Source organism: Panicum virgatum, chromosome 2K (assembly GCF_016808335.1).
Source record: "Panicum virgatum strain AP13 chromosome 2K, P.virgatum_v5, whole genome shotgun sequence".
NCBI lineage: Eukaryota > Viridiplantae > Streptophyta > Magnoliopsida > Poales > Poaceae > Panicum > Panicum virgatum.
Window position 1 is genome coordinate 7,653,340 of NC_053137.1, and position 24,846 is coordinate 7,678,185.

A 24,846-nucleotide genomic window follows, 5' to 3' on the forward strand; every position below is an offset into this window, starting at 1 on the left:
TCAAGAAAATTCAAAAATGGACCCCTGTCGCCCATGGGGGGGGGGCGACAGGCCCCTTGTCGCCCAGGCAACGGGCGACAGGGATCTTTCTGTAATTTTTTTTCCAAACTTGCAAACAGGTCCCTGGCAGGGGACGTGGTGCAGGGGGGCCGGTCGCCCCCCCCCCCCACGGGCGACAGGGGGGCCTGTCGCCCCCCACCGGGTGACAGGGTCCCCCCTCTATATAACGCCTCCCCCCTCATTCCCTTCTCATTTGAGCCCAAAAATTCCACCAAAAATCCAGAAAAAAAGAGAGGGGTGAGGAAAAGGGAAGCGGCGAAGTCCTGCTGGATTGCGCACTTGTGATCTGCAGGTAATTATATTTAACTTATGTATTTTTCCATTGCTATTGTAGAGTAATTAAATTTAATTACTGCTATAGTAGAACCATTTAAGTAGGAGTTTAAGGATATCTTAGTTACGTAGTAGTAAATTAGTTTAGGAAATTAAGATTACGCGTTTATTATTACAATTGCAGTACTATTAGAGACATGTTTATAAATTAGTTATGATTTAGACTAGAATTTTGGATAATTCTTGATAATTCTTGCTTTTTCTCTCCCTCAAAAGAAATACAATCTCATCCTTATATAGAGATGGGCTGACTTGACCCTTAAGAAACATTGACTTGACCCGTAAGAAACCAATCTCCAAATTTAAGGAAATAACAAACCAATCTAATCTAATATTTCCTAATATCTTGACCCTATTATGTGAACAGTACTTTCTGCACATGACATCTCTTCCCTCCTTCGAAGACAGCTCGCCCTCGAGCTGTGATGATCAGGTGGAGGCCATGGTTCCAAGCGCATGCGTGCCCTCGGTGGCCGGCGCCGAGGCGTGGCAGCATGTCCCGGAGACCCTGATTTCTTGGTCTTGCCATGCAGATGCATGGCGAGGAGTTGAAGTTGATCTGCCCCTGCGGGAAAAGCGAGACAAACCATGGAGACGCCATGTGGGGTACGAACCAGCAACTGCGGCAGCGCGGGTCTCAACCGGCTACGGATTCGAGCAGGGGCTGGATCAGCAACAACTAGGGCCTCATGACAAGCAAGCTGATCCACGGAGACGCCGTCTTGAAGTGCTGCTGTGCCGCCGCGGCGGAAAGTGGCAATGCCAGCGCTGCCCGTGCTTGTCGCCTGGCCAAGAATCCACGTGCTGCTGCTTGAAGCCATGTTGCCGCCTTGTCTCGCCGCAAGCTCTCCTTCAACTTCAGGAGCAAGGCTTTGATCTTTGCGCAGTCTTCTAGCATGTTGGCGCACAAATCTTCCACCGATGTTGATGGATCACCGGCAGCAGAAGCCATGATCGAAACCGAAGCAAGCTGATACTAATTGTCACGTCCCTGATCAGGGACCATGCAAAACTAGGTAAATTGGGGGAATTGTGAGGGACAAATGGACGCCGAACTGGACACTTGAGATCGGGCACGCTTGCGGCGGCTGCGCCCAATCTCAAGGCCTGGAGTTAGATGAGGATCTCTCATGATAATTCTTGCTTTTTCTCTCCCTCAAAAGAAATACAATCCCATCCTTATATAGAGATGGGCTGACTTGACCCTTAAGAAACCAATCTCCAAATTTAAGGAAATAACAAACCAATCTAATCTAATCTTTCCTAATATATGGACCCTATTACTGTTCACGTCGTGAACAGTACTTTCTGCACATGACAGGCTGACATAAATATTATTTACTCAGTCTTTCATAAACTTAATTTTCTGCTTATGTTTCACATTGCTATATTTGCTTCTCTTGTGATAATGTAATCATACATTTTACTCTCTCTGTATGCAGCAGAGGGGGCTCACAACTCAAACTCATCCCAAGATGTCCATAAATATTTGCTCTGGATCTTCTCGATAGCTAGCAGCCCAGCAGCAACTCACAGAGAACCTGAATCCTTCAGAACTGACAAGGTGTTGAGATAGAAAACACAGCGTATTGTTTCTTTTCTTTACTTACACCTGAGTTGATATGTTCACAAATTTTCTGCTTATGTTCACATTGCTATGTTTGCTTCTTGTGATAATGTGATTGTTGTACCCTGCAACTTGCAGATGCAGTTTGTAACCTAGGGTATTTGGATCGTATACTGTAACATACATTTTACTCTCTCCGTATGCAGGAGACTGGGGCTCACAACTCATCCCAAGATGTTCAAAAATAGTTGCTCGGCTGCTGGATCTTCTCGATAGCTAGCAGCCCAGCAGTAACTCACAGAGAACCTGAATCCTTCAGCAGAACTGATAAGGTGTTGAGATAGAAAACAAAGCGTATTGTTTTTTCTTTACTTACTCCTTAATTGATGCTATCTGCATAGCCTTCAATACAGGTTCATTAGTTTTCTTCTTCAATCTTGATAGTGTTTGCCTTTTTTTCTTTTTTGTAAGATACGGGTATCAGTTACTAGTGCAGCAGTGTAAGAACTGGAATGGTAAGTTCAGTGATATTCCTATGAGGTGAACATTAGTTGGCTTGAGCTTAATGTACATACAGAATGTATTAATGTGGGCGTAGTTCATTTTTTTTCCATTTGGTAATACAAAATGCAGCCATCATCTGGCTTGATTGTACATGATTGTTGAATGTTGATCAGGTTCGCTATGTATATAATGTTTCAGTTCGCCCAGTTCATGGTCCGGTCATTCCGGTTTCTGGTTTCTTTCCAAACCAGGCCATGGGAACGTCGCTGGTCTGGGCTGGTTTGGTCCTGCGCGGGTTGCTGGCCGGTTTGGTAGTATCCTGGTGCGGGTTGGGTTGACTGGTTTGTGGGTAAAAAAAAAAAATTCAGCCGCTGCCCCCCCAGTACGGGTTATGCAGGTTGTTACGTGGTGTGCTGGCCATAAACTATGCTTGCCGCTATAACTAACCTGCCGCATGTGCAAAACTAGTTAAGAAGAGCAAGAAGGTGGTGATCCAGATACAAGAGTCACCATCCAAAATTCTAAACTTGCAAATCAGCATATCGGAGTTCATTGACAAAAAAAAAATTTAATTTCTACAGAAATATTCTTGCCATGTGAAAGCATAACATCAGACTATTCGAGTGCCATGTCTCTGCAGGAATACTTGGTCAGTCGCTTTACAGCTGCAGCAATACACTAACATGGATTGAACAAGAAATAATAAAAAGAAAAATAATTGATCAATTAACATATATAAGCTCCAAGAAAAAAAATCAAATTGATAAACAATGAGGCCAGTTGCGGTAGCCCATGGAGTTTGGACCAGCAGAACCATTAACTTTTTTTCCATAGTTGCATGAAAACGCTATGCTTCCAACCTAGTCAAATCTGCAGAAAATTAAGGAATACAGATTCAGATTCAGGAAAATCCATATGTACCATTTCAAACGGAAAATAGTGTGGACATGCATTATTGCAGGTGGTCTATATCAAAAGGAAATCAACCAACATAAGTGAGTGCAAAAATGGACCTAAGTTTCAGATTTGGACCCAATAGAATCAATCACCTTACCCTGTGAGAAACACAATACACGCCTTGTTAGAAATCGCTATCCTTCAAGCTCAGTGAAATCTGAAACAAAAAAGACAAGTTACATAAGCTACCAGTTCAGAAATTGTTATCCTGTAAACATAATTGAAGGCAAACTTAATTAGATTAGCACAAAAACTACCAAGCTGCTATCCAATTCAGAAGTACAGGAACTAATACATTGAAGAAAATTCACTGATACAACAAAGGGACATACCAATCTCTTGGTTATCTATGCAGTCCTTCGAAAGAAATTCTGAATAAAAAGAAAAGAATAATGTTAGCAATTATGACACACATAAGGCAGCACTTCTACTCAATTATAAAACTATACCTTCTCTAATCTCCTCATAGGTTTGAATCTCTTCAGCGACCTCTCTTGCACTCACTGTACTTTGAGAGGATGTCTGTAGCCAACTTTGCGAGCAAATCAAAGCTTCAACCGTGCTAGTTGATAAACTGCAGCGAAGAGGATCTATAATACGTCCACTCGTGCTAAAAGCTGACTCCGAAGGAACCGTGGAAGCCGGAACATCAAGCACATCCTTTGCCAAAAGGGAGAGTATAGGATACTTATTGGGGCTCACTTTCCAATAATATAAAATTTCAAATTCTTTAGTTCTCTTCTCCCGCTTATCAGCTAGATACCTTGTCAACTCTGAATCATTTGGTTCGCTCTCAACCTCCTCCATGTGTCGCTCAAATTGAGAAGCTAACATATCCCATGGATTCTCTTCATCCTCCTCATCTACATTGATGTGAACTGGATATTGATTTGAACCTCTATTTCTAGAAGAAGAGGCGTTAACTAATTCAACATAGTAACCAAACAATTCATTAAGAGCTGATTCAATTTTCTCAGCTAGTTCCTTGCCTTCATCTGGTCCGTACATAAGCTCTAAGCAAAATCCTAAATATTGAAGCTTGTATCTGGGATCCAAAATGACAGCAATAAACAATAAGTAGTTCAGATTGCCTTCTTGTTTCCGGTACTTGTCAAATTTTCTTTTCATGAGATATGCCATTGAAGATATTGTTGGACCTTCACCTCCAGTAATCTCAAGTAATTTTGCACGCATCAACATTATGTCATGGAAAACAATGCTTGAAGTTACATGTAAAGAGGCTAAGAGACGAGCTGTGACCTTTTCAAATAGTTTCAGGAAACACAGAATTCGCCTTGCAGTTTGCCAATCACCTGGACTGGGAGGATCTCTGTCTGGGAAGTATTTTTTGAATGGCTTGCACATTTTTTCCAATCTTGCAAAAGCTTTCTCAAACTTTTCGGCATTCTCCAACATTAAATAATTAGCATTCCATCTTGTCTCCAAATCCAAGTTCAAAAGACTTCTGCTGGATATTTTCTCTAATTCTGCACATTTCTTGAAGATTTTCATTCTTGATGATGAAGACCTCACAAATTTAACTGCAGTTCTTATCTTCTCGATAGAGTGATTATGTTCTTCCAGTCCACTCTTCACGACTAAGTTGACTATATGGGCGCAGCACCTCACATGAAGAAATTTGTTCTTTAACACAACTCCATTCCAATCTTCGCACACACCCTTCAAGTATTCAATTAGCTTGTCATTGGAGGATGCATTGTCTACCGTGACTGTGAATAGGCGATCAATACCCCACTCTAGCAAACATTCTTCAACCCGTTTTCCAAGCGTCTCCCCCTTGTGATCTGCAACTGAACAGAAATTAAGGATCCTTTTCTGAAGCTTCCAGTGATCATCAATCCAATGGGCTGTTAGACTCATATAGTTTAAGTTTTGCTTTGAGGTCCAAGTATCTGTTGTTAGGCACATTCAATGATTCTTCAAATTCTCCTTCAGTTTGGGCTTTTCTTCAATATATCATTGCATGCAATCCCTTGCTACTGTGATTCTAGAAGGTGGTTCAAACCTTGGCTGTAGCACTTTGGAATACCTTCTAAATCCTTCACCTTCAACAGATCTAAAAGGCATCTCATCAATTATAACCATCTCAGCGAGCGCTTTGCGGTAGTCTTCAATACTGTAAGATTGCTTGGGTGTCCCTTGGCCTTTCCTTTGCATGTCCTGACCCTTGAGTGGCTCTTCTGGGCATAAGGATCTTAGATGGTACCATAAGGTGCTCGTTCCATGAGTGGATCTATCACATGCATATACTTGTTTACAATATTTGCACACTGCAACAGGATTTTGACCTCTCAATCCCGTATCAAAATGCTGCCAAACCAGTGATTTTTTCAAACCAACTCTTTTGCTTCTTTTATGAACTGGAGAGGTCTGACTGGGAGAGCTAGTTAACTGAGTATCCAACTGCAATAATAATAGGAGTAATAAATAAGATATCGTAGTAAACCAATTAACCAGCTGCAATAATAATCTAACTGAATATTTGTGCTATTGTAAATTGAGATTGACACAAAAGCTTACATGTACAAAATTTGATTTGTGAACTGATGAAATTAATCTCTTTCGCTTCTTTGCTTCCAATAACCTTTTCTGCATAACAGTTAACCTATTCATTCTCTCACTGCTATCTTCTAGGGGATTTGCAGCAGCAGGTACTTCCAAAGAATGTTCTTCACCATCCAGTATAACCTTAAGAATTAATATGTTATTGAATTCTTTTGCAAACAGATACACTTCACCATTGTATGAACAAAACATATACACTTCACATAGTTGGTCAAATGGTACTTCCTAAGATGTGACAAGCTGCGACTATGAACAAAACAGGCAAACACACGCTCATCAAAAGAAAAGGATTCAGTTAATAATTATTAACATGTGTATGCCGAATGGGTTCCCATTTGATGCATTTGAGAAAAGAAGCCGGGCTTCTTCAGCAAGAAACATGAATCCATGGAGTCCGTATGACAGAAACATTCAAGCCAACCAAAAGATGCAACACCAGAAGTCCAGAGCATAACAAATTGTTGGATACTGACCTGTCTTTTTTCAGACAGTAAGGATGCAAGTCCATTTTAGCACGCATTTCAGATTTTCAGGACTCGTAGTTGAGAAATTGTTGGCTACAACTAAATGGACTGACGTGGGATTTCATCATCACAATTAAAGAATGTATGGAATCTTGCAAACAAAGAAAGCCAGCGAGTGAGTGATTCTATTCCGGCGTGCGTGCGTGCGTTCTGTGCTACAGGTCCGGTGCAAGGACAGGGAGCTCTGCGCCGCGGCGGGCGCCCGGGTGGTCGTCACGAACCGTGCCAGGACCAACCGCACCGACCTCGTTCTCAACAGCCCAGCCTTCGCCGCCATGGCACGCCCCATCCCTTTCTTTACAAACTAAACCTAATCTCGATCTGAGCTAGGGTTCATGGGTAATGGAACCAATGACACAAAGAATGGAAGGAAAACCTTGTTAGCAGAGGTCTCCATGGGAAGATGCGGTGGCGAGTCCACATCCATGTCCAAGGAGTCACCAGCCATAGAGGCAACGGCTTCCCCCAGATCCCACGCCACCTCGGCCGCGAGCGCAGCCTCCACCTCGAGGCCTCGAGCGAGGCTGTCGCGCTGCATCTTCGTCCGCCGCAGTCGTCCTCCATAGCAGCTGTCCGTCCGCCGTCGCTGCCGGTCGCCGCTGCTGCCGCCGGAACCGTCCGCTACAGCCGCCGCCGCCTTTTTTTTTTTTCTTTCGATGTATTGGGGGATCGATGGTTTCACGGGTCGGAACCGCAAACCAGGAGCAGCGGACCATCGCTTGGGTAACACTGGTCCGGCTCCAACCCGTGCTGTGGACCGGAGACATCGGGTCGATCCGGGTCGGGTGGAGGCCAGTACCCGGTTTTGCCGAACCAACGAACAGGGCGAGTTTCAGTTGCTCGAGTATTGTGAAGTGTGAACTAACGCTGTGTTTAGTTCCAAAAATCAAAATTCTAATTTTTTTTCCGGCATCTGCATGGAGACTTAAATTCAGACAAAATAAAAAACACATTGCACAGTTTGCCTGTAAATCACGAGACGAATCTAATGAACCTAATTAGGCCGTAATTAGACGATAAATTGCTACAGTAAATAATCTCTAATGACGGATTAGTTAGGCTCATTAGATTCGTCTCGCGATTTACAGACGAGTTCTGTAATTTATTTTATAATTAGTCTACGTTTAGTACTTCAAATGTAGAAATATGTCATTTTAAAAACTTTACAGACCGCAACTAAACACGGCCCAAATTTTGCTTTCAGCACATAAATGGGTTGCTCGAGTGGGCTGTTGTGCAGATCTAATCCATTTGGTTTCGCTTTCGTGGATCCAATGGTGGGTGGGCCCTATTGGGCCTTATCTGGCGGGCATCAAGAAGCGTACTGCGGCCCCTTCACACTATTGCGTGGTCCACGATGCGCCTTTCTTGTGCGCAGAATTTTAGTTGGAAAAATTAGATATGAAAGTTAGATATATACCTCAACAAGTGATTCATAACTATGAGTAATTTTGTTTTGCTGGATTTCAATCACCGCCTTATACAAAATCAAGTTAAAGCCAACTATCTTTCCCTTTATATATGAACAAAATACTTTTGTATCATATTCATGGATACATTTTTTCCTTGCCCCTGCGTCGCCCACGCTAGGGTGACTCAGGCGGCGACCTCCCAGCACCGCTGCCGGCCACCTCCTCTCGCCTCGGGTAGAAGTTATACTATCGCACTTGGTTATGTTTAGATAATATAAATATTTTTATTTGTTTCGGAACAATTTCTATCTCTAGAATATTTTTATTGTTCCCAAATAACTTATATCTCTAGAATATTTTTTATTTTATCTTGGAACATTTTATTTTATTCTAAAATATTTTTTATCTTAAAAATATTTTACTTGTGCGATAGTATGATTTCTAGTCGCACGTGTGATAAATAGACGCTAAGCCTCGCGTATCCTTGCCGTCGGCGGAGGGACTCGCGGGAAGCTCCCTGGGTTGGCGACGACAGGGTCTCTTGTTGTGGTGACCGGGTGCTTCGCACGAGGGCTGCGCGCGGCGGCACCTGTAGCCGGTGGCGGCGGGCTCGTCCCTGGCGTCGTGGCTCGTGTTTTCGCGGCCTCGGCGGCCGGATCCGGCAAGCGTGCAGCGGCCCCCGCCCGGTGAGCTCGGGCGCTGCGGTGTCGGTTGGGGCTTCTCTCGGCGGCCGTGCGGATCCGCGGCTCTGGGGGCTGTTGCTGGCTAGGCACGGGGGTGCCAACGTTCATCCTCAGCCACCGATGAAATATGAAGTAACATTTTGTTCTCATTCTCTTGTCTTGTGCCGCTGACCGGAGCAACGCATGGCCCCACGAATTCAAACAGCATGGGCTCAAAAGTCCTCGGCATGGGGCTCAAGGAGCAGACAGTAGCGTACGTGCAACGCGGCGCTGTTAGGAAACTGCGTGGGAGTGCCGACATCACGGGTCCTCGACTGTGACTGCACTCCATGGTAGGAAAAGGATGGTCCAGTTCTGACTGAATGGTCGAGTTCGCATCGAAGACTCTGGCTAGTAGCACCAGTTCGACGTTTTAGTCACGGCATCTGGATCTAGTCGGAGAATCGAGACAGGACAGCGATCGAGCAGAGGTTAACTTTCAGGCGAGCAGTTTCAGTTTTTTTTGAACGCCTCTCATCTGGGTACAGCTGTAGCATCTGTTCATACACGCACGCACGCACCACTCTACACACGCACACCACACTCACACCACACGTGTATAAGCAGACCTACAACTACACACAGATATGAAGACCGCGTCCTTCTGGAAATCACCGGAAACCTCCAAGGCTCCGTAGGCAACGGGCGCGTTGCAGTCCCTTTGTGGCACTACGCGTGAGAGGCAAACACTTGGAATCCATCCAAGCGGAGACTATACAAATAGGGAACTACTGTTCCGGTGGGAAAATCACGAGTTCGAGCGCGCTCGAACCGTGACCGGCGGCCTCCACACCCGGAGGTCTCGCCACCCGAGCTACGGCTCGGTCCCCGAGCAGTTTCTGTTAGTACAGAGAATGTCCGAATCTGAACAGCCTGAATTTGATTCTGCATCTCTAGCTAGTACAGTAGTACTGATGGAAACAGCAAACCTTTTCGGTCTCACAAAAAAAAACCTTTTCACTTTCTGCAATTTAGCACCTGTTGACTGGGAAAGCAAAATTGTGGAGATTACTCTCTCGGCTGGCACAAGTCCAGTTACAGATCGAAACAGAGCAAGCATCATACATTATGTTATCAGATTGGAGCATCTCACAGCATGCAGCCAAAGCCCGAAAGATCCATGATTGGCTCCACAAAAAGGTGCTCATCTCAATCTCACAACCGAACACAAGTGACCAAGCACATGACCATGACGCATTCCTGGCAAAATAATCTTCAGGGTTCAAATGAACAAATGGAGAACTCGAGCCTGATAACAAAGGCGGGCGATTGTAACATCCATCTGGAGGAGCGAAACCAGCAAGAAGCAATTCATTGCATTACATCTCTTCAAATTATGTGGCATAAACATAATACATTGTTCTGTTTACAATAAAAGTTAAAACACATCCTAAGAGCAACTACAAGAGCTTAGCAAAATTCCACTCTCTATATTCACATTTAGCTATTCATTTGACTACGATTTCTTCTTCAAATTTCGGCACAATCCAACAAACTCTCCAAATCTCCTCTCCGTATTCTGTATAGCGACCAACCCACCACCCACCTCCTCTGCGCAATCCCTTCCCCATCGGCGAGGTTCAGCAGAGCACCACGCAAACAGCTCCCTTCTCCCTCTCCATGGCGCTTCTCCTCCACCACGCCTACCTTCCTCCTCCACGCTTGGGTGGATTCCGCTCTTCTTGCAGTTGGGTTCTCGTTCTCGAGCAAGCCGAGATTCTTCACCTTCTCTGTTCATGTAGCTTTTGATTCGTGTGCTTATCATGGTTCCCTATGAAATCCATCCATCCGCCCTTCCATGGTTCGATTAGGCTCTTGTTCATCACGCAAGGCCGGCTCTGCTAGACATCATAGCGCTCTGCGGGAGGGCAAGACGGAGATGAAGGCGGGCCAGCCGGCGGCGCTGCTCCTGCTTGACCGGCGGGTGACAACCGCGAGCTGGATGGGCTGCCGCGGGAGGGCGGGACGGAGACACGCGCGGGGCGCCGGGGCGGGAAGAAGCAGTATGGCGAGCTCACTCCTTCGGCAAAGATGCCGACCGAGGGGGCCGGGTTGCCGAGCTGGAAAGAGAAGCGAGCCGGAAAGATAGTCTGTTGCATCCGGATTTTACAGAGATTTTTTCATTTTTAGCTAATCCAAAGGATATACAGAGGCTGTTAGAGTTGCTCTAACAGGTAACAAACACATGTTCAAGTATCCTCCTACCTAAGCCTGATAATCACATCACAAAAATTCAAAAAAAAAACAAAAAGAAGAAAGCTACATTCCTCTTCCCATAGAACGCTTCCGCTTGGCACCTGTGTTTTTTATCGCCGGGATCTCACAAGTATAGACGTGGCTATAGTAAGGTGGTATCTGAGACTTCCATACTAGGACCTCAAATTTGCCATGGGGCTTAACGCTTCCATATATCACATCATCCATTCTTATCTTTGGAACTTCCTCTTCTGAAGAGCGTTGATGCTGATGATAAATCACCACGTCTTCGGAAGGGGCAGCCATTCTACCTATATGTGCAATTCTGTTCTCGCCCAAAAGATCAAATGGATGCTGACCAAATCTTGATACGCGCTGCTGGATGAAGCATCTAAAGAAGGCCAAAACCTTGGACCAGAATAAGCCATTAAAGTTATCCCTTAGCAGACGAGCAACAATGCTCGCATCGAGGAAGCAACTTCTCTGCACCTTGGCTATCTCCATGGCCAGGTGCGTGAGCCTTGGATGCATCTCAGGATCTGTGCTTCCGAATGTCAGCGTCTTGAAGAAATACCAGTACGCCTCACGGGAAGGGTGCTTCAGATTCAAAGGCTTTGTTGTTCCAAACTTTACAATGTTGTCAAACCGGCTTGTAAGTATGATTTTACTACCCCTTGGCACATACTGTCTAGAAGCAGAAAACAACCTATTCAGTGCTTCTTCACTGACATCCCCATCTAACTCAACAACAACTAGCAATCTTCCATCTTTGTTCGAATCTGACATGTGATTTTGAAGTTTTGTTGCACATCCTTCTCTGAAAGTAGCTACCTCATCATCTGTGAAACCATGGATGCGGAAAAATAAGATATTTGAGAAATGGCCAAATACTCTTTCATCCTTGCACACATTAGCGACAAGGGTGCTCTTTCCAACATATCTTGGTCCAACAATTGGCAGGACCTCTAATTTTTCAGCACCATGAGGTTGTGTGTTCAGCAGGAAGTTGATGACTAGTTGTGCTTCTATCTGGCACCCAAACATGCAGTTGGCCAGCTGCAGATGCATGCTGTAAGGTTGGCTGCACAGGCGAGGATAGCTCGCCAAATACAGGACGAGCTCATTTACATCACGAATCATGGAGCTCAAATTGTCAAGCGTCTCTTGCAGTTCTTTCAAAGGCAGAGCAGCTCTACTGGAGAAACATAGGTGCTTTACAGAATTTACTATAGACAGAGACGAAGAGCGACTCACAACCTGATCTTTGGCATCCTCCTCATCATGATGTTGGTATCTGATAGCGTCGAGCACGTAGTAGCCTCGGTGCATGGCATCGCTTAGCATAACCAGCCGGAGGAGCATGGGTTGGTTTGTGATGTGCCGTCCCATGGCCTCGTCGATGATCACTTGTGCCCGGAGCAGGAGCCTGCGCAGGCAATCCTTCACATCCAGTGGCATGGGCTTGGAGTATTTGCTGATGATAAAATTTATGGATCTAGTGATCAACTCACCAAGGACTGCAGAGAGGAGAACGTCCATTTCTTCAAACTCTCTACAGGAAGATAACACAGCTGGTGGGAAGAATGAGCAGAAGAAGCTGGAGTGTAATGTAATGATATTTATCAAGAATAACTACAGAGACAGAGATTGCTGGTTCAAGCGGTCGAGACGTCGCGTCCAATAGTCCACGCACATGTATTGACCATCTTAAATTTGGTGTTTCATTCTTCCTGCTTCTCCATTTTTTTGATCTAGCATTCCAAATGGGTATAGATCTAGAGGTACAAACCCCTGAAAGTCGAGCTGTGCCAATTAAGATGTAGAAGCGACGCCGCCTGCAACAAGTCAACAACGTCCATGAAATTCCACTTTCAGAATAAAAAAATAGGGCCGTGCAATTTCAATACTTTTTCATGCAAGTGTACGTGCATATAAAACAAAGCAAGAATCGCTGAACCGAACACAAAATAGAAAGGAAACAGGATAGAGTAAATTTGAAGCCGATGCAGTGCAACCATATGAAATCGTTAGAATTCCAACTCTTTTTGCGGGCCATCGATTCCTTGGAGGAGCTGATGATCGTTTCCTCCATTCCATATCTCCGTTTGGCAAACCAATCATGCAAACGAAAACATAATGAATTTATCAAAATATATAAAAAAACATGCAAGTCACAGCACCCGGATTTACTCTGGGGCTGCTGCATTTGCATGGAGTAAAACAATGACAAGCAATTTGTTGTCTCATGAAAATCTAATTAAGCTTCACCAACACGCATAATTCCGTTAAAACAAAACACAAGACAAGGAAGTTGTTTCAGTTTTTTTCTTTAACTCGTGACATGCTACGTCCGTGTTTAGATCCAAAATTTTTTTTGGCCAAAAACATCACATCAAATGTTTGGACACATGCATGGAGTATTAAATGTGGACAAAATAAAAAATCAATTGCACGCCTGTAAATTGCGAGACGAATCTTTTGAGTCTAATTGCGCCATGATTTTAAAATATAGTGCCACAGTAAATATTTACTAATGACGGATTAATTAGGCTTAGTAGATTCGTCTCGCAGATTACATGTGAAATCTGTAATTTGTTTTGTTATTAATTTACGTTTAATATTTCAAATGTGTGTCCGAATGCTTCAAAAAAATTATCTGTAAAGAACTAAACACGACCTGATTTTTTTTTTTGCAAATAGCCTTCTACATACTGCATCAGTCTGATATTGAAGAAACTAAGAAAGTGTCACGCTATTTTCCATAGAATGCTTCCTCTTAGAAGGCGTTCCAGCTCTGGTTGTGGGGAGCACGTTGGACGGCAGCTTGGGCGGGGAGTCTCGCTTGGCACGTCGGCAACTAGGTCTCAGACGACGCGGGAGACGGCAAGGGAAAAGGTTTGAACCATACAGTAGCTCTTGAATGCTACTACTCTTCTCAAGGAGATGCAAGCATGCAGCAAAATCTTCATCAATTTGCAGATGCTGTGTTCTAAAAAAAAGAATGAATGAATGAGAAAGGAGGAAGCAAGGAAGAAATCCCCTGTTGCTGCGATTCCTGTGGAGCTGGGCTGAAGGAATAGTTTTCCACGGCCCATGAAATCCCCAGAAGCACATTTGCAAACGGCACCCTCTAAAACTCAGGCTCTCCCAAATGTACCCACTACCCATCCTCCCCCAATCCCGCAGCGCAGAGCACAGTGGATAGGGTTTAGAAATTGGGTTAATTGGATTCATACTATTACAACTTTCACAAGTTGGAGATATGCTATTACAATTCACTATATTAGAGATATGCCATCAGAATACCTCTCTTCCCTTTTTGGGCCCACTCATAGGGTACCCCTTCCTTGTATTTCTCCGTACAGACATTTTTACCCCTTTGTAAAAATGTCGCGGCCTCCAAACGGCGGCGCGTCGAGGCCTCCTGGCAGACTCCGTGGTGCGGCTTGCTGGCGGATCCCGCGGCGGCGCGTCGAGGCCTGTTGGCGCCTGGCGGACTCCGCGGCATGGCCTGCTGGCGGACCCCGCGGCGGCGGCAGGGGGGTCGCGGTCGTCAGGCGGGGTGGGGGGGGGGGCTCGTAGCAGATGGATGTGCACTTACAGAGGGGTAAAAATGTCTATGCGAAGAAATACAAGGGAGGGGTACCCTGCGGGTGGGCCCAAGGAGGGGAGAGAGATATTTTGATGGCATATCTTCAATATAGTGAATTGTAATAGCATATCTCCAACGTTCGGGGCCGCAGCCGTCTGATCAGTGTAGAGACGCTCGCCGCCGGCTGTGCACGCAGTCGGACGAGATTGGTCCGGCCGCTGGCGCCGGCAGTCCTGTTTTCTTCTTGGGCGGCGATGATCCGGCTCCTCGCCGGCAAGAGCTTCTGACTTATAAGCAGGCCCCATGTGTTAGTCGGTCCAACTCAGTGTTTACGTGTATTTCCATGCTAGGAACAATATTTAAAAGGTCTACTCAATGCCTATGAATGTGTGATTCTCTTCATAGAACGAAACCACAGACCTGGCAAAACAGATTAAAGAAAGCAATTGCATATTCTGAATAAAGAGCGTGGTAAAGAAAGTAGAATGAAAATGCATATACAGTGTACTCTGTTACTCTATGCTATAACAAACTACAGTACCTTACTTTTAGAGAAATTGCATAAATCACAACATAGCTGACTCTCATGTACATAGCATTTTAGATGTAGCTAAAGTAACTTAAAATTCTGGCCATGCTTATTCCCGTTAACCTTGCATTCAAGCTCAGTAACCTTGCAGGTCTCGGCTATATAGTCTGTAATTGCCACAAGAACTTCGCAGTCTAACCTCTAATTTGCAGTCTACGCTGTTGTCACCTTGTAAAATCTTAAATCAATGTTTCAGTTAGTGAAACTAAATGGACTCGATCTCCACAACAGCCCACTCGAGCAACCCATTAATGTGATGAAACCAAAATTTGGTTCACACTTCACATTACTAAAGCAACTGAAACATAGTGAACTGAAAACATTAAACAATCATGTGATGAAAGCAACAGCCCACTCGAGCAACCCATGTGATGAAAGCAAAATTTGGTCCACACTTCACAATACTCGAGCAGCTGAAATATTATGTACATAGTGAACCTGATCAACATTCAATAATCATGTACAATCAAGCCAGATAATGGCTGCACTTCGTATGCCAAATGGAAAAAGATGAATGCAACAGTACACCCACATTAATACATTCTGCACATACTTTAAGCTCAAGCCAACTAGTGTAGTAGTGTTCACCTCATAGGAAAATCACTGAATTTACCTAGTGAATTCTTACACTGCTGCACTAGTAACTGATACTGGTGTCTTACCAAAAAAAAAAGAAAAAAGGGCAAGCACTATCAAGATTGAAGAAGAAGAAAACTAATGAACCTGCATTGAAGGCTATGCAGGTAGCATCAATTCAGGTGTAAGTAAAGAAAAAACAACACGCTGTGTTTTCTATCTCAACACCTTGTCAGTTCTGAAGGATTCAGGTTCTCTGTGGGTTACTGCTGGCTGTTAAATTCAGTTCTTACACTGCTGCACTAGTAACTGATACTGGTGTCTTACAAAAAAGAAGGCAAACACTATCAAGATTGAAGAAGAAGAAGAAGAAAACTAATAAACCTGTATTGAAGGCTATGCAGGTAGCATCAATTCAGGTGTAAGTAAAGAAAAACCAATACACTTTGTTTTCTATCTCAACATCTTCTCAGTTCTGAAGGATTCAGGTCTCTGTGAGTTACTGCTGGGCTGGTAGCTATCGAGAAGATCCAGAGGCCGAGCAACTATTCTTGAACATCTTGGGATGAGTTGTGAGCCACGTCTCCTGCATACGGAGAGAGTAAAATGTATGATTACAGTATACGATCCAAGTACCCTAGCTTACAAACTGCATCTGCAAGTCGCAGGGCACAACAATCACATTATCACAAGAAGTTTATGAAAGACTGAGTAAATAATATTTGTCAGCCTATAAAAGCTGCTGCTAGATTTGTTTTAAGGCTTAACAATATTAAGTCCACAGTTGTCACATAGTATACCAAGTTAAGTGAATATACACTGCAATTCCACATTTTCATGTTTATCGTGTTAGTTTCAGAAAATTGCAAAGATTTTTTTTCCTGAAGATCAATGTTTAAAATTGGAAAAAAATATAATGGAATGATGAATTGAGAATTATGTACATAGTATCTGATGGCAAGAACTTGCCTTTTGTCTGTTTCCTAGAACTGCCTTAGTCGAAGTAAGCTTCTGATGGCACTGCATAAACACCAAATGCTCTTGATAAAAATGTGGTTGCTGTACAGGATCACTAAGCATCACCAAGATCTTTCCTAACAAACTCACGTATCCATCTTCTATTCTTCTGACCTTAAACTTTTTGAGGTTTACTACACCAAAAATTTTCAGAAGGTCACACCGCAGGGAACAAAAATATAATTTTAAATCTTTAGAAGTATAGGCAAATTTATCAGAAGAAAAGACGCAGGCAGTTTGTAGCAGTAAACTATGAATTATTTTGTATGCCCGATTTTGAAATTGTTGATAGTTGGAAAAAAAAGAGAAAAATGACTATAGAAAAATATAATAAAGTTGTCTTCCACAGAACAAAATATACATTAGTAATCAGCAATCATAGTTGGAAAAAAGAGAAAAAATGACCATAGGAAAATATAATAAAGTTGCCTTCCACAGAACAAAATAGACACTAGTAATCAGCGATCAAAGTATACAAGAAGCTCTTCTCTATGTAAAGATGTCCTCTTTCAAGTTGCCAGTAAGCAACATACATGGGAATGTGATCAACTAGGTGGATTTTTTGAGGTAGAACATGCAGTTCGGCAATCTGGAAGCTACATCAATATATTCAGCATATGAGCTTGCATGTGTAATCTAAATTTTAAAGCAAGCCTACATCTATGTCTCAATTGACTTATTTTATTTCGAGAATACAACAAACTTGAACAAATACATGGAACAAAAGCATGAAGGAGTACATCCAAGCAGCAGCATATGCATGTCATGATCCAGAAGATTACCCAAATTGACAGAAGGAGCACGCCTCCCTCCTCCAGCACGCGGGGCCAGGGGTTGCGGCGGCACCGCGGGTATGTCGGGATGGAAACCAAAAAAGGAAATGTCGCTATCATGCCCTGGTGGAGGGGGGGGGGGGGGTCGCGCGGTCCTCCAGCGCGTGATAGGTCGCGCGATAACACGCTCCATCTATCTTCTTCTTCTCTACGTATAAAAGTTAAAATAATTGAAATCCTTTATCACCAACTTAGTCACATCATACCCTCATGAAGGTCCCACTTGTCAGGACAAAAAATTTGACGAAAGGGAGGGGGAAATTGGTTTTGTCTACCAGAAACCACCAAAAGCTAAAAAAAAATTTCACCAAAGCTTTCTACGCACCCATCTCTTGTACCCGCGTATTATTTTTCTTTAACACACACTTTACTTTTCTTTGCACGTGTATTCACCCATAATTTGTGTCATTATTTGTTTTCAAAGAATAATAATTGACATCATTGTTTTGTGAAAGGAAAATAAAGACGTGTATTATTATTAAAAAGAAAATAAATGATATAATTGCTTGATGGAAGGAAAATTAATTACGTGCATATGGCACATACATCTCCACTAGGGTTCCCAATCCCAGCCTTCTCTCTTTCTCAAAAAACTGACAAAAAATCCAAAAACGGTTTCCCATCCCAAATCATCTAAATTGTTAAAAAAAAATACGATCTAGATCAAACTAACAGAATAGTTTCTTCAGATTCTATTCAAATTTTTCAATATTTTTTCTTTTATAAAAAAACAAATAAGTACAGTACTAACATAAGTGTTGTCCTAATTCCTAAGTAGATAACGATGCTTTGACGTGTCAATAAAATTACGGTCCCTAAAATTACTGATTTTGGTACCCCTATCTATCAGATGGTACACTTTTGTGACGTAGCCAAAAAATTTGACACTTGGACCAATTGTTATCTTTTGTTTCTCATGTTTCTCAAAAGAAATTGATATCTATTCTTCGAACACAAGTTAATTTTGACATTTTGAGGGAAGAAAACAAATAGAGGGCCTTTCTTTTCCGTGTCGCTCATGTAGATAGTAACCGGACATTTTGAGGAAAGAAACAATACATGGGAGCCAATTGAGAGAGAGGTTGGGATGATTGACATCCGGGCATTCCTGAATCCTCTGATTGTTAGGCAAGTTTAGAAGCTGAATCTCCCATGACGTGGAGCAAGAAGAGATTAGCAGATAGCACGATTGATGTATTAGGGGTGTTTCGGAATTAGAAGTATGATTATAGTGGTTTACAAATAAAAAACCAAACTCATTTGGATAAAAAAATATGACAGAAGAAGAAAATTTGACATTTGGCCAGTGCTTCGACATCTAGCAGTGGATAAAAGGAAAAATGAAATGAGAAAAAAAACTATATTTCGTTGTAGTACACATGAGAACTGAAAAGTGTTTTAAGTTTCCTCCAAAGTGAAATTACCTCAAGCACATGTAGTTAACATCAACCTATGTGTTAGATTACTAAACTGAGGGCTACAGCAAGAGTAAAGCCAAGTAGCCAACATCCCATTTTTCTATCTCACCATTTACCTGGTATGTGTACACACGGGCCACCAATTTTTTGCCTTTTGTTTTCCTTGTATAAACAAAATCATCACCCAAAAGTATCGTCCGATGGAATGATCTTGCTTTTTGTTTGCCTGGAGGGAGCAAAATCATCACTGAAGTTGCCCTCTGATGACATTTTCTTGGTGACCATAGTTGCCAATATACTGTCAATGGTTCATTCTATCGCATATCCTCCCGCCATGTACCATCAACATCATTTCTGGCACGATAAACTTAAATGTGCATCTTGTGAGCTTCAAACTTAAGAGGCTTCCCTGTAACAGAGAGGACAAACAAAAAGTGAAATTGAAGAGCACTGAGCACACAAAGGAGGAAAGAAGGAATATAACGTCAGATCTTCAGAAGATTTTTTTGTTTCAGAGAATGCTTCTAATTCATCTGCTGACTCAGGAGGTCTAAAAAAAGGAGCAGTTACCTGCAAGAATAGCATCCCCTGTACCTTCTAATTAACTTGCAATGAACTCGATATTCAGTCTTTGGCATCATCTCAACAGTAGATCGCAAGCTTGTGGAATTAGACAAAGATGGGAATTACAAGGATTTTGCTTCATCTCAGGACTAGATGCAACAATGACATTGGGCGCTCCAGTGCCATTTGTTATATCTAGCTCGTCTGCAATATATCAGCTTCTGAAATCTGGAAGATGGAAGCAGGAGATATATGTGCCACCGGATTTTTGTATCAGTTGCTCCAGTTTCATATTCTTACGTCTTGTTTGTCATCAAATGCCATCGCCCAAGCTACTTGCAAATTTGCAATATATCAGATTTTGAAATGTGGAAGTGGGAAACAGATATGCATCATACTTGAAATCTGTATTGGAAAGATAGTTGAAGTGCATCTAGGCCGATAGATGCTAATGGTAAGTTTCGGTGATTAATGACAACCGTATGCGACTAACGTATATTTTGAAGGAAATATTAATGATTAGTTAAGTCTCATATGGAATGTGAAAAGAGACCCCTTAATTCGGAACAACCATGCGTGCCAAGGACTCTTTTTCAAAGATTAAGGACCTTTCTAGTCTCAACTGTCACAAGGAGATGAAGGACACTTGATTTAGATAGGGTTTATAGTTTTTAGTTCTTGACCGTACTATTAAGAGGGGTTCATGAGTTAGTAGCTTGATCAAAATTAAGTTGGCCTTAGAAATCATGCACACTCGCTCAAAAACAGCCCAAGATGGTCAATAGAAGTCAACACAACACTTGAAAGAAGAAACAATCAAAGTCACGGTCGAATCCAAGTCAACTCAGCTGAAAACAAAGAAAAACAGCAGCACCGGTTAAACCGGTGCCCCTAGCATCGGAGCATCCGATGCTTGCCGGAAGTTCCGACGCCCTGTCGGACTATCTCTCTAGATGCCAGCAGATATCAAATCAGAAATCCCTATAGCACCGGTTGAACCGACGGTTCAGAATCAAAGCACCGGTGCATTAGATGTGCCTTGTTCCAGAGAGCATGTTTTGGTGGACTTCAACTTCTCTTCAGCACCGGTTGAACCGACGGTTCAGAATCAAAGCACCGGTGCATTAGACGTCCTATGTTCCAGAGAGCTTGTTTGTGTTGGTCAGTGAAACTCTTCAGCACCGGTTGAACCGATGCCCCTACGGAGCATGCACCGGTGCATTGACGCAAGCCTGGATACTGTGTCAGAACCCCAACGGCTACAATTTGGACACAGAGAGACCGGTTGAACCGACGTCTCAAATCTGACACCCATCGGTTCTTCCGGTGCTCACGGTTTTTCTGCAGTGGACTTCCAACGGCTATGTAACTCTCTCCACTCTATATAAGGGCACCCCATGGCTCATTTCAGTTGCCTTTGACACCCTGAATACTTGAGGCCACCCTTGAGAAGAAGAGAAAGTGCTTTGAGCAAACAAGAGAAGATCTAGCATTTCGTTTGTGCTTCAACCTTGAAGAATCCATCCTTTGCAAGTGTAGCAAGTGTGCTTGAGCTAGGGCCAACTGAGTATAGGTCAAGTGAAGGCTTAGGAGCTTGTTACTCTTGGTGTTTGACGACACCTAGCCGGTCTTGGTGATCGGGAGGTTCTTGGTGAGCTCTTGGTGTTTGTGGGAGCCCCAAGACAAGAAGATTGTATACGGTGTGAAGCTCGCCGTTCCGGAGATGGAGAAAGAGCATTCTTAGTGATCACTTGCTCCTTGGTGAAGCAAGGGAGCTATACCCTTGTGTGGGTGCTCCAACGTGGATTAGGGGGAAGCGTCAACTCCTCGATACCACGGGAAAAAATCCGGTTGTCTCGTGTCTCTTACTTTTATTTCAAGCAATTAAATCCTTTTGTTGTTACTCTTGTCTTTGATTGCTTGTAGTTTGACTAGGACAACTTGCATGGTAGTGTGATCTTTTACTTAGGTTTTGATCTTGCTAGTGTGATATCTTTTAGGCAACATGATCATGATAGTGTGTTTACCTATCTAAGGACCTTGTGCTAGCATGCTCTAGTGACTAGGTTTCAAATTTATAGATTGGGCAATACTAGTCTAGGTTAAGGACTTGATAGAAATTTGAAAAAGTCCCAATTCAACCCCCCCTTCTTGGGCCACGATCCTTACAATTGGTATCAGAGCAAGGGCTCTCTTTTTAGGCTTAAAATCCTAGAGTATGGCCGGGGGAAGTGGTGGTCCACCCAAGCTCGATGGGAGACACTATGCTTATTGGAAAGCTCTCATGGCGGGTGACCTTGAGGCTATTAATCCCATGGCTTGGGCGGTCACGGAAAAACCTATTGTTGGTCCGTGGAATGAAGATCAAGTCAAATATGGTGCTAGAGCAAAGAATGCTTTGTTTGATGCTCTTAGTGAGGAGATCTTTGCTCGTGTTCACAGCAAAAAGACCGCTCATGAAATTTGGGAAGCACTTGAAGCTATTTATGTAGGTTCTAAAAAGCTTCGTGAAGAAAAATATCAAGTGCTTCAGGAAAAACTAAATGAATTCAAAATGCTTCCAAATGAATTGGTTGAACAAATGTATGCTCGATTGAATGTGCTTATTGAGGACATTAACGCTATTGATATTTCTCCTTTGTCTACTAGTGATATCATCCGGAAGATTCTACATTGTCTACACAAGCCCAAGTACAACATCGTCACCTCATTGCTCTATGAGAAGGATCTTGAAACACTTGATGTGAGTGATGTTGTTGGGAAGATTCGGTCTCATGAGATGTTCCTCTTGGGAGAAGTTGATCCACCGCAAGACAAGAGAGATCTTGCACTCAAAGCTAAAAGTGATCATAAGTCCAAGAAAAGAACAAGTGTAAAGCTCCATCACCAAGCTCAAGCGAAGATGAAGCTAATGAAGATTCAAGTGTTGAAGATGGTGATGTTGAGCTAGCACTCCTCATGAGGAAGACCTCCAAGATGATGTCAAGGTTGAACAAGAAAGGGTACAACTATGACCCCAAGAAAAACAAGTTTTGTACCCGGAAGAGTAAGGACAATGTCAAGAAAGTTTGTTACAATTGTGGCAAATATGGTCACCTCTCATATGATTGTCCGGAGCCTTCAAAGCTCAACAAGAAACAAGAAGATGGTGACAATCAATACAAGACTTCAAAGAAAAGTTATGAGAAGAAGGACCACAAGAAGAAAGGGTCTTTCACAAGAAAAGAGAAGGTCAAGGCTTTCCTTGGAGAATGGATCACGGATGGTGAATCCTCAAATGATGACTCAAGTGATGAAGAAATCAAGAAAAAGATTGTGGGGATTGCCATGCATGATGATGAAGATGTTGGTGATGAAGCACCTCTACCTCCACCACCCATGTGCTTCATGGCAAGAGGTAACTCCAAGGTGAGTGATGATGAAGACTCCTCTAGTGATGAAAGTGAACAATGGTTATCTCTTAATGAAGTGCAAAACATCTTAGAAGAGTACCAACAAGTGATCAAGAAGTACAAATCAAAATGTAAAGTTCTTGAAATTGAATATGCCAAGCTTAAGGCCTCAAATAATGAGTTGATTGTTAGGCATAATGAGGTAGTAGAAACTCATGATACAAGTATTGTTCCTAGCAAGCAACTTAAAGAGGAGCATGACAAGCTACTTGTTAAGCATGATGAATTAAATATTAAATATGAGGAAGTAGTTGTGCTTAACAAGTCACTTACTTCATGCAACAAGAAGCTCAAGCTTGATTATGCTAACCTAAATATGAAATATCAAGAACTTGACCTTGCCTTTGATGCTTTGGATGAAGAACTTAAAGAATCTCAAAAGAAAGTCATCAAAGTCAATATAGCTACTTCTTGTGATGATATTGTGGAGTTGCCTCACCCTACTACTTGTCATCATGCTTCTCCTTCTTGTTCAAAGACTAACCATGATAGGGAGAAACAACTTGAGGAGGAGCTTGAAAGCATGACCAAATGCGTGTTCAATGTGACAAGAGGAGAATACTTGCACAAGGAGATTCTCTTCCACAATGCAAGGCACTTTGAGACAAATGGACTTGGATCATTTCCCAACCCTCCGGAAAATTGTCCCAAGTCGCCGGAGCTCATGGCATACTTCAACAAGAAAGTTGGCTCATATTGTCAACATTGTCAAGTCACCGGGCATCACACAAGGGAGTGTCCAATTCCTACTCGTCCACCTCCTACCTTGCCTCCTAATTACAAGTCTTAATTCAATGAAAATCATTTCTTGTTAAGCAAGCTTAAAAGTGGCAAGGTTAAGGCAAAGTTTATTGGCACTCAAATTAAGGGAAAGCTACCACGCCAACTATAGGTTCCTAAAGCTTTAGTAACTCATGTCAAAGGACCCAAACTTGCATGGGTTCCCAAACCTCAAAAGTGATTCATTTGTGTGTAGGTGAACTACAAAGCCGGTGGCAAAGCATTGGGTGCTTGATAGCGGATGTACACAACACATGACCGGCTATGTAAAGATGTTCACCTCACTAGATGAAGATGTGGGCGATTATGAACATATCACCTTTGGTGACAACTCAAAAGGAAAAGTGGTAGGTTTGGGTAAGGTAGCAATTACCAAAGATCTCTCTATTTCTAATGTGTTGCTTGTTGAGTCGGTTAGTTTCAATTTGTTATATATTGCTCAACTTTGTGATTTAGGACTAATATGCACCTTTAGTGATAGTGAGGTTATAGTGACAAGCAAGGAGGATAAGAGTTTAATATTCAAAGGATTTCAACATGGTAACATCTACCTTGTTGATTTCTCATCTAATGATGCAAGCTTGGCGACATGTCTCTTCTCCAAGAACTCCATGGGTTGGCTTTGGCATCGCCGCATTGCTCATATTGGCATGAGCCAACTCAAGAAGGCCTTCAAACGAGGTATGGTGGTTGGTGTTAAAGATGTTACATTTGACAAAAACAAATTGTGTAGTGCTTGTCAAGCCGGGAAGCAATTTGCATCATCATATCCCATGAAGGCTTATTTGTCAACATCAAAAAGCTTGGAGCTACTACACATGGATCTCTTTGGGCCAACCACCTACAAAAGTCTTGGCGGTAATCTCTATTGTCTTGTAATTGTTGATGATTATTCTAGATATACTTGGACTTTCTTTTTAGAGGACAAAAGCAAGACTATGGGGATCTTCAAGATTTTTGTCAAGCAAGCTCAAAATGAATTTGAGTCAAGTATTGTGAAGGTCCGGAGTGACAATGGCACAGAGTTTAGGAACACTCAAGTAGAAGAGCTTTGCAACGACTTGGGGATCAAGCATGAGTTTTCATCAACATACACACCCCAACAAAATGGAGTGGTGGAGAGGAAGAACAAGACATTGATCACTCTTGCAAGAGCAATGTTGG

At 42.8% G+C, this 24,846-nt stretch overlaps 2 protein-coding genes and 1 long non-coding RNA gene across 5 annotated transcripts; 1 reads left to right on the forward strand and 2 right to left on the reverse strand.

The window, feature by feature from the left end:
- Nucleotides 1–1,553: 1,553 nt before the first annotated feature.
- Nucleotides 1,554–2,547, forward strand: LOC120695878. The gene is made up of 2 exons (XR_005683932.1): nucleotides 1,554–1,957; nucleotides 2,167–2,547. It is a non-coding gene; the product is annotated as an uncharacterized LOC120695878 (long non-coding RNA).
- A 476-nt stretch (nucleotides 2,548–3,023) lies between these two features.
- LOC120664573 (zinc finger BED domain-containing protein RICESLEEPER 2-like) lies at nucleotides 3,024–7,296 on the reverse strand. Of its 3 annotated transcripts, XR_005670963.1 has the most exons (7): nucleotides 6,908–7,100; nucleotides 5,963–6,130; nucleotides 4,682–5,845; nucleotides 3,871–4,466; nucleotides 3,754–3,792; nucleotides 3,519–3,578; nucleotides 3,024–3,334 (listed from the first exon to the last, which is right to left on the reverse strand). XR_005670963.1 is itself a non-coding variant. In XM_039943842.1 (6 exons), the coding sequence occupies exons 3-5, from the start codon at nucleotides 5,348–5,350 to the stop codon at nucleotides 3,556–3,558; spliced, it is 1,542 nt and encodes a 513-aa protein (XP_039799776.1). In that variant the 5' UTR covers nucleotides 5,351–5,845; nucleotides 5,963–6,130; nucleotides 6,908–7,213; the 3' UTR covers nucleotides 3,024–3,334; nucleotides 3,519–3,555. The 3 variants fall into 3 exon arrangements, 2 of the variants coding, with proteins under 2 accessions (XP_039799776.1, XP_039799785.1); XM_039943842.1 differs by having other exon boundaries at nucleotides 3,871–5,845; nucleotides 6,908–7,213; XM_039943851.1 differs by having other exon boundaries at nucleotides 3,062–3,334; nucleotides 3,514–3,578; nucleotides 3,871–5,845; nucleotides 6,908–7,296.
- Nucleotides 7,297–10,131: 2,835 nt separating this feature from the next.
- Nucleotides 10,132–12,408, reverse strand: LOC120664589 (putative disease resistance protein RGA3). The gene has a single exon (XM_039943867.1). It carries the CDS (start codon nucleotides 12,398–12,400, stop codon nucleotides 10,925–10,927), a length of 1,476 nt encoding a protein of 491 aa, XP_039799801.1. The 5' UTR covers nucleotides 12,401–12,408; the 3' UTR covers nucleotides 10,132–10,924.
- Between the last annotated feature and the right edge of the window lie 12,438 nt (nucleotides 12,409–24,846).